The 10,134-nt window shown below is 35.6% G+C and overlaps 1 protein-coding gene across 3 annotated transcripts; it reads right to left on the bottom strand.

Moving 5' to 3' along the window:
* Positions 1-4,070: 4,070 nt before the first annotated feature.
* LOC126965615 (pyrroline-5-carboxylate reductase 2-like) lies at positions 4,071-9,547 on the bottom strand. 3 transcript variants are annotated; one of them, XM_050809284.1, is made up of 6 exons: positions 9,504-9,547; positions 9,289-9,414; positions 8,929-9,194; positions 7,392-7,613; positions 6,175-6,386; positions 4,071-5,634 (listed from the first exon to the last, which is right to left on the bottom strand). In XM_050809284.1, the coding sequence occupies exons 2-6, from the start codon at positions 9,356-9,358 to the stop codon at positions 5,568-5,570; spliced, it is 837 nt and encodes a 278-aa protein (XP_050665241.1). In that variant the 5' UTR covers positions 9,359-9,414; positions 9,504-9,547; the 3' UTR covers positions 4,071-5,567. The 3 variants fall into 3 exon arrangements, with proteins under 3 accessions (XP_050665241.1, XP_050665242.1, XP_050665240.1); XM_050809285.1 differs by having other exon boundaries at positions 8,929-9,205; positions 9,289-9,539; XM_050809283.1 differs by having other exon boundaries at positions 9,289-9,539.
* Positions 9,548-10,134: the final 587 nt, after the last annotated feature.

The raw sequence follows: 10,134 nt of genomic DNA, 5'->3' as shown, positions 1-10,134 counted from the left end.
AGAAATAAGGGATGGGCTTAGGGCTTGTAACTAATTCTAGTAGGCTTCATAAGATACATAATAGCTTTAAGGGTAAATGTATACACTTTATAATAAAGTCCCAGCCTATGTGCAGGCATTATCTATAAATAAATTTAAATGTTTTATGAAAAAATGTCTCAGTCGTAAATCCTACTACTTACTCCACAGCTGAATATCTAATTGATCGTACAGCCTGGGTCTAGATTATGATTATTTTATAGCAATAATAATGACAGTACCATATTGTATATTTAATTAAAAAGAGCGCAAAAAAAGAATGCTGGGAGAGTTTCTTGCACCGCTTCTTTTCTCTCAGATCGCCATTTGTTTCCGAAGCGGTGGGAGTGTTAGGAATGACATCAAAGAGAGTTCTAAAAGAATCAATTTTGAGAAAAAAAAATGCCTTTTATGCCTTTTAGTCGGTTAGGTACCTATGTAAGCAGCTAACAACGTAACTCTTTATAAAAACACTAGTCTTTGAATTACATTGTATAATTCGATGGTTGGAATGCATAAATAGGTAATTAACATGAAATAAACATAGCAGAAACAATGAGTAGGTATGTAGGTACCTATAGTAAGTAGTATTATTTTAAATCATTCTGTTAGCGGCTAGACGCACGTTAGTAAGGTTCTTAATTTTTAAATATATTCTTGATGATATATTAATAAATATCTACTTCGTAATATTACCTACCTAAACCACAAATTTAATCACAGTAATCTGTATAATCTTATCGCAAGAGAACGTCATCGTAAATCAATGCCGAAATTACAGCGAGTGAGTACCTACTTACTGTGTTGTGATACGCGAGGCAGTGTGTGAAACTGTAATAAACTACGTCCAAAAATGTGAAAGGAAATAGCGTGATGAGTGCTGAAGACTCTTTAATAGCACTCGCAGAAACAACCAGGACCTGCGTCAGAACAGTGAACGAAGACGAGATAGAGCTTTTGGACTCGAAATCGAAAAACAAAAAGTTAAAATCGAAACGATCATTTTTCCTGAGATTACCTTCAGTTCGTATCGTCCCAAGTTTCAGGAAGATGACGAAAAGGATGCGAAATATGAGTTGCGTTTCGAGTCAAGAAGATGATGTGCCACAAATTGAGGTTCCGCGACATAAGAGCATAGATATAGGCGTTGGACTAGCGCGACGGGTTTCCTTATTTCTCTTCACGAAACGCTCAGTTTGTATCCATCCGTACCATCCTTTCACGCCACATCAAAAGACAAGAAAAATATACTTTGGTTACGATTAACATTTAAATATTCTGTCTTTGTCTAGTATATAACTAATTATGTATATTATAATATAACTTATGCCAGCCAAACTTCGCTGCCGGCATGAATATCGAACGGAGGACGAAAACTTGTAAAGATAATTTATAATATGATACCTACGTGTGTGTGTGTATGTACATTATTAATAATAAAATAATAACTATTTTAAAAAAATAAACTTTGATTTTAATAATGTGAGTACCTTATGAATTTTCCAGTTTCCGCTATCTAGGTACATAGCGCGTAGTTATATTCTCATTCCATGATAACATTTTTAAAGTCTTTTCCAATTATAATTTATTGTGAATTTAGTTCTGCATGCCGCATTTGACACAACGATTATTATACACAAGTAAAGGAGGTATTTGAAATGGATTCCGGCTTAACAACGGCACTGTTAGCGTTTCCAATTATTAGTCAGTTACGATTTTGAGAGCTGAACGCGCGAATTCAATAAGAGATCGAAATTAACTGTCAAACACACACTATAGGTATACCTTTGTTTTATGGAATAGGAGGACAAACGAGCGTATGGGTCACCTGGTGTTATGTTATCACCGCCGCCCACATTCTCTTACAACACCAGAGGAGCGTTGCCGGCCTTTAGAGAAGGTGTACGCGCTTTTTTTGAAGATCGTATATCGTATCGTCCCGAAAACACCGCACAAGGAAGCTCATTCCACAGCTTTGTAGTACGTGGTAGAAAGCTCATTGAAAACCGCACTGTGGGTGACCGCCACACAGCCAGATGGTGGGAATGATATCCTAACTTGTGGCGTGTCATGCGAAGGTGGAATTCGGCGGCAGGCATCAGGTAAAACAGCTCTCCGGAACACTCCCCGTGATAGATGCGGTCGAAGACACACAATGATACCTACACTTCTATTTCGCTCGAACCCACTTACTTACTGTAATATATTATATTGTGTTAATTACAATATAATAAGTATTTTTTTAGGGAAACTGACAATTTATTTCGGCCATTTGTCACTGAATTCGAGTGCTCAATTTTCAAAAATCGCCCACCATGCGATTGTCCTAGATATAAGATAACCTACCGATAGGTGAACATCAAGACTGTCTTATAATCGGTAGACATAAAAATGTAAAATAAATATAATGTTTGTGACTATTTAGACTAAAATCACAATAATATTATCTTAAGCCGCTGGGCCTGCCACGGTAGTACCAAGTCAAACATTACGTCAGCATTCTCACTAAGATAAAATTAATACCTACATCAATTATTTGATAAGGAGCGTTTTTAATTGCGCTTAATTTGAAACGACCCATAAATTGGAAAATAAATCTGGTAAGTAGTTAAGTGGGTACTCAGTGAAATGTCGAAAGAGGTTTGCGCTTAGTGACATTTTTCGGTAAGAATTCATACCATCTAGACTGTTTAATATTAAATACTTACATAATAATATTATCTAACATTGTTTATAGTTAATTTTTATTTAATTTGATTAGTAAGTATGACTATTATTATTGAAAACTTTTTTCATGGAAAAGGAGGACAAACGAGCGTACGGGTCACCTGGTGTCTTAACACCATTACTTATAATCACCACCGCCGACATTCTCTTGCAGCACAGCAGGTGTACGCGCTTTTTTTGAAGATACCCATGTCGCATCGTTCCGGAAACACCGCGCAAGGGAGCTCATTCCACAGCTTTGTAGTACGTGGAAGAAAGCTCCTTGAAAACCGAACTGTGGAGGACCGCACATCCAGATGGTCGGGATGATATCCTAATTTGTGGCGTGTCGTGCGAAGGTGGAATTCGGCGGCAGGAATCAGGTTTAACAGCTCTTCGGAACACTCCCCGTGATAAATGCGGTAGAAGACGCACAATGAAGCGACGTCTCTACGCAACGCCAAGTGGTCCAGCCGTTCACAGAGCACTGGGTCCCCGACAATTCGAGCTGCTCGGCGTTGCACGCGGTCAGTTGGATCGAGCTGATACTGGGGTGCGCCAGACCAGAGATTACAGCAATACTCCATATGTGGGCGGACCTGCGCTTTGTAGACGGTTAGAATATAGGCCCGCTTGAGGTATTTTCGTGCTCTATACATGACGCCCTTCTTCTTCGAAGCCAATTTGGCTTTGCCCTCCAGATAACCATCGAATTGGCAATCGCTATACTCGATGCAATTCCGACATTAGGAGAGGCTTTAAGGAAAGTGTTGTCGACGTACCTTGATACGGCAAATGGGGCCTTTTTAGTGGTAAACTCGGCCTTCTCGGGTTAAATTGGAAAAGGTTCAATTTACCCCAATCCGTAACCGTCAAGCAAGAGAGGACTCAGTAGAAGACACAAGTTTTACCCGGCACTGGTCGACGATTTCCCGAGATATACCTGCATGGCCCGTGTAAACGTCATCACCAGTCCTGTCGTCTGCATAGCAATATGTGTCCAACATATTATTGATATGCAGAAGAAGCAGTGTAGTAACACACACCCTTGAGTACTCTAGTGTTCATGGGCTTCGACAACGACCTGTATGCTGCGCCCAGTGAGGAAGATGGAGGTCCACTTGCAAAAGCTCTCGGGAAGCCCAAATGATGTAAGTTTTGAGAGAAGCGCCTTGTGCCATACACGATCAAATTCATGAAGTCATTTTTAATTAACCGCAGACGTTCTTTGTGGTATCATGATAAACAAGCAATACAGCAGAGGTGATAATAGAACTGTGGTTTTACCAATTGATGATTAACAATCTTTGACGGCAATTACCATTTCTTGCAATGAAATAAAATGAGAAATACAATAATATTTTTTATTCAATTAAAGAATAAAACTAATTTATTTTATAAATTAGCATAACAATACTGCTCAATATTTTTAATTAAAAATAAAAAAAAATATAAAGTAATACTTAAAATGTACCTAATGCTTACAAGATTTTTAATCTGTAGTTACTAATAAATGGAGAGCCGGTCTTTACCTGTGGCTACAGGTACTGAGAAAACTGATCCAGTAATTAGAATGATTCTTAAAAGATACAATGTGTTTCGGAGAAGGTTTAATTGTTGTTAAATTCTGTCAGTGACATTTCTTATCATCATTACTTAAGACAATTCATACAATGAGCGGGCGACGGACGCAGGGTACTTAATTTATATGGCAAAACAAGGTTTGCCAGGTCTGCACTTGTATATTACAATTTAAGATCAATACAAGGACCACCTAGAAGTAATTATATGGAATAAATTTGTATATGACCACAGACTAGTAAAAAAATAAGGACTCCGTGTCACCTTACATAACAGTGTAGCACCAAAACAAGCCGATTCACATGTAAATACATAGCCCCACGCAGACACTTACACTACTACAGGCCGATAGGCGGCCATTATGAGAATTGTCATCGTCTGTGACAGATCAGTTTGCGTCTCAATAAAATATTTTAAAAATTCCGTCGAGCGTTGTGAAAAAGTGTAAAAACGATACTATATAAGTATTTGTGGCCATATATGATTATTTAAGGGAGAAAAAATTGTGTAACTAGTATCCCCCGTAACCGCACACACACTAGCATAACGGTGCTTCACTTCGGTGTCCTTCTTTTTTTACTCGTCCGTATGTATGACATAATTATATCTTAACAGGCTCATACATCAATCACAATATATGGTAACATAAGAGATTCTAAAAATGAGGTAGTTTTCAAACCATATCAGCTCTTTGAATGAAACAAATAATACTGAATTCAGCAATTTACCAAACTAATTAACACCCTTAATTAGGCTCTCTATATTGAGAGCTTTCTACAGATAAACAAACAGACAAATTGAGTGAGGAAACCACAAAATAATATTAAACGATAAAAAAGTGTGCTTATAAATATAAGTAGTTCGGAAAACTACTAACTGTATTTCTATGATTTAAATATAGTACCTTCAAGTATTTTCATATACTACTTACTTATAGCTACAAGTGTGTGGTATATGCAAATACTACACAATAATTATAGGATCAAACACGAAATTTTATTTCACATAAGATTGCATTTTAACAGTACAATATCTTCAAAAAAAATGTATAGTTTAGACATACCTACTATAGGTATGTGGACTTAAAAATTAATATTACTAAAAAAAATGACACTAGAATTAATGTTATTCCTGAGTATAAATTATTGATTCCTCATTACTACACACATATTAATTACAATATCTACTGACATGTTTTAACTATTGGAGACTATATTTCATTATTTTTATTATTATATATATGTCAGTATTGTTATTCCATTTTAAGATTGTTTTCCCATTTCGTCAGTGCGATCCGTAGCAGCTTCCAATGCAGCAATTAGAGTAGCTCTGAAAAAGGGTATTAGTAATTTAATTCATAAAATAATATTTTTTTTTATATATTAATATAAGTTCTATGTATCTATTTTAAAGGGAGAAGATTTTTTATCTAAAAAAAAGGGACAAGACGATCAACATGTTCCCTGCTGGTAATTATTATTATGTGCCGTTTTAAAATGCAGTGCAACTTGGAAAAAAATTAAAATTCTGAGAGCACTGTGATTATGCTTGTCACTTTGAGAATTATTCACATGTGAAGTGATCACTTGCTTTTAAGTAGTTAGTTGTATTCACTTTTTGTAAAGGTATCATGTCATGTGGTACTGTTTAAACCATGCAAGGAAGCTCATTCTTGAGTCTGGTTGGACTTGGAATAAAAATTATTTTAATACCACACTGTGGCAGATCCAGTTGTCGGCATGTTGGTTTTCCGACTGAAAAGTGGGTTTATGTGAGGATGATTGCAATGAGGAGCGTTATTAATGCCTATCCTGCTCAAGGGCAAGTTTGACTGTATGATGTAAATCATGAACATAGTAACATACAAACCTAAATTTGCCATTTTCCAGTGCTGAAAGTCCATGAATGGTGGAACCTCCAGGCGAACAGACTTCATCTTTTAATAGACCTGGATGTTTATTGTGCTCAGTTACCATTTTACCACTTCCCATCACCATGTGAGCTGCAAGCCTTTGTGCCAGGGCCCTTGGTGCACCTTTTTTTACTGCACCATCTGCTAGTGCTTCAATAGCAATGAATATCTTAAATAATATTAAACCTGACTTAATAAAATCTGGTGTGTGATGAAAAAAAAATACACATTATTATTTTGTTTCCTCTCTTTTAAACACTTCGACACTCAGCGTTGAATTTATAACTAGTACAACTCTGATCAAAATTGAAAAAGCTTATCACAAGCTTTTTTTTTATGAAAATAAGGGACGAGACGAGCAGGACGTTCAGCTGATGGTAATTGTTGCGCCCTGCCCATTAAAATGTAGTGCCACTCAGGATTCTTGAAAAACCCCAGAAAGTCTGAGTGGCACTTGTAGTGAGCTCTGCGCTCGTCACTTTGAGACATAAGATGTTAGGTCTCATTTGCCCAGTAAATTCACTAGCTATGGCGCCCTCCAGACCGAAACACAGTAATGCTTACACATTACTGATTCACGGCAGAATTAGGCGCCGTTGTGGTACCCATAATCTAGCCGGCATCCTGTGCAAAGGAGCCTCCCACTGACGCTTCTTATGATCAAGTGGAATGTGTGATATACAAGTAAGTTTGTAACATAAATTGAATTTTTATTAGTAGTTGGACCAGTAAGCAGTAATCACTAATATAAATTAATATGTAAATTTGCCTGTGAACCTTGATAATCTTCTACCATTAAGGTAGATGTATGATGTTACAGTCTTCACTAGATTAGCTGACAATAATTATAATATAATATTTGGTTCCACATATTACACTATCATTTGAACTAATAAAAAGCTATGAAGTGTGATTCTCCACTATTCTTTCTTTATTGGCTTATTATAGCCAACCAAAATGCAAGCCTGTTACACTTATTAATTATAAAGACGAATCCTACAAATTAGTCCCATTTATAATGCATATTATATCATTTGATGCTAAAATTCATCCAAAAGTTAATTCTTAATGTTAAGATCAACTATGAGTAAAATGACTTGGCTAAATAGGAATTAATAAGAGCCTGCTAAGATATAAGTTGCTAAAAAGGGAATGTTTCAATGCAGGTACTTACAAAAGCAGGTCCACAGCCAATCAAAGAACCCAAAGAGCTCATTAAATACTCTGGAACTCGTTCACAAATTCCACAACCGGACATTAGGTGCTCCAGTTCAGAGCATTGGTTTTGAGTAACAGTGTCATCTGGTGTATACAAACAAACACCAGCTCCAACTGACATCGGTGTATTTGGTAATGCACGGATAATGCTTATTTTCCCTGGTAATATTTTTAATGACTGTAAACATAAATTGTTTAATTCTAAATACATTTTTAGTTAAAAAAGACATAAATGTGTTCTCAATGACCATAGTGCAGATTTTATATTATAATAATATACAGGATAACAATTTGATCTTAATTGATTTCTAAGATTATGTAAAATCCAAATTTTATGTTCCTATTGCAATTTCTATGTTCAGTTCCAAATCCATATTTTAAAAACTTTCACATTCATACAAATACCCAGCTAAAAATAAGAATAATATGTCATCTTATACTCTCCATGCATATGGATTGAGAAAATATGTTCCACATTTTTTTGATAGATCAGATATGGTGAAAAATGAAAGAAGACTACCTAAGAGAACAGAAAAACAGTGAAGGGTGCAGTCAAATTCAGAATGCAGTTCCCAATACATCCAAGAGGTTTACCCGCAAACTGACTGCTCAAAATTGTAGGTATTATTCATGAGCCACTGTCCCTTAAACAATTATCTATTTACTATGTGACAGTAAATCCTAATGCAGATGCAGATGCATGGAGGCAGAAGAAACACAAGAGCACATACTTACAAAGTGCATGAATCGCACACACTTAAAAAGTGCTAACAAATTCTAATGTCCATTGCTTCCTGATGCCTATAGCAGTCTGAATAGGCTGCTGGACATCTGGAAGAATCTGGGGGCTGGTTGGAGTAAGAAGAACCACAGACACACAATTCAAATGCTGGCAACAAATTTCTAAGACCTCTAGTATTGCAGAAGTCAATTAGCTGTGACCAGAGAACTTGTTTGAAATGTAAATACAAAATACCTCTTGTATGTTACATTTGAAATAGTTACAAATATTTTTTTTCATTAGGTGATTGAAATACTTTATAAAAACACAATAAGTATAGTATTTGCAAAATATGAAATAGACTTCATACATTTTTTAAATTAATTTTCTTATATTTCATTCTTATATCCAAAATTACTTTATTTATGAACACACAATTGATGTAATGATGATTTCTAATTGATACATGTAAATATTTTCACATCTCTGGCTGTGACTCTCCTATGAGCTGAGCCACTAGCTTGGCTGTGAGCAGCAGATAAAGTTGGGTTGATGCTACTATATAAAGACTTGCACACTATAATTAATAGTCATCTAAGAAAACCTTAGTATATTTTGGTTACTATTATATTTCTGAAAATTAGTGTTTTAAGTGCAACTCTATACACAATTACTAACAAATGACATAATATGACAATAACTAGTAGGTAGAATGTTATTATAGCTACTGCAAGAATTTTCTTAACAATATTCTAAGTAAACTGTTATATACCTTTTGTAATTGTACGAGACTGATTCCAGCTAGAATTGATACTACTAAAACTTTTCTGTTGTAATCTCTCTCTCCCTCAGGAAGTGTGGCAATACAATCAGCAACAGCTTTCGTTAACATTTGCGGTTTAACTCCAATAAAAACGACATCACACTTGCTATACACTTCTCCATTTTTATTTGATATGTTTGCACCAGACTCCTTCCAATGTTGTAAATTTTCTAAATGAGGTCCGGATACCCATATTTGAGATGGTGACTGACCGCCTTAAATTACACTTAATTTATGACATGGGATTTAAACTTTCGTATTTGCATTAATTTCTACAACTTCTTCATTCAAAAAATGACCAAATCTTACCCTCTTTCAAAATTCCTTTAAATATAGCTGTTGACATATTCCCACCACCAATAAACCCTAAATTAAGCATTTTATCGTATTGAATAATACTTGTCACGGATCAATTGAATGAATGCCGACTGTAGTCTGCAAGTGCAAAGAATATTTAATATTTATGAAATGAATGGTAATAGAGAATTCAGAATATTGAATGATGCAATTTGTAAAAAACATACAAAGTTAAAGTAAACTGTACAGTGTACACACTACACAGTACAATAACAGAGACTAATACAGGGGTGGGAGTTGTCAGTTGGGACAGTGACGTTTTCAGAAGACTGTAGTGCCATCTGTTAGTTGGCCCGAAAATGAAAGCTTTGTCAGCTGTCACTCGCTTAACTTTTCTTCATATTTTGTGTCACTGCGGTCATAAAATGGCGGCTACTCTTAGCGTTTGCGCATGAATGTATCTCTCATGTTCCATTTTGCATATTCACACTACTAAATCTATCCTTTATGTTCTATGTAGTGACAAAATTCAATAACTAACTCTACGCGCAATTTCAACATGGTAAAAAATTTCAATACCTACATCAAAAAGTAGAGTTAGTTATTTAATTGCGGCACAACATGAATTTTATAATTATTTCGACCTTATATATAGTTTTGGGGCCAATCTCCAGGTGGCGCTGGTTTTCAAATAGACAGGTCATAATGCGTAGAGAGGGCTCTCTTTTCTCTGTGTATTATTATACTCTTTGGACTATTATGATGCTTACGCATCAGACAGGGCACTCTCATAGGGCTCATCAAACTTAGCCCACCAAAAAATTTTTTTTTCTATTTTTGAATTTTCAATATCGCATA

Source organism: Leptidea sinapis, chromosome 8 (genome assembly GCF_905404315.1).
Source record: "Leptidea sinapis chromosome 8, ilLepSina1.1, whole genome shotgun sequence".
Taxonomy (NCBI): Eukaryota; Metazoa; Arthropoda; class Insecta; order Lepidoptera; family Pieridae; genus Leptidea; species Leptidea sinapis.
This window is presented reverse-complemented; position numbering and strand designations above follow the sequence as displayed.

What these genes read in the sequence shown, in the direction of transcription:
- LOC126965615 (XM_050809284.1), bottom strand. Translation starts at nt 9,358, where the DNA reads ATGCTTAATTTAGGGTTTATTGGTGGTGGGAATATGTCAACAGCTATA. An exon ending in TAAAGGAATTTTGAAAGAGG is followed by an intron (nt 9,195 to 9,288) that starts GTAAGATTTGGT and finishes GTGTAATTTAAG; the next exon opens with GCGGTCAGTCACCATCTCAA. An exon ending in CTGGAAAATGGCAAATTTAG is followed by an intron (nt 5,635 to 6,174) that starts GTTTGTATGTTA and finishes ACCCTTTTTCAG; the next exon opens with AGCTACTCTAATTGCTGCAT.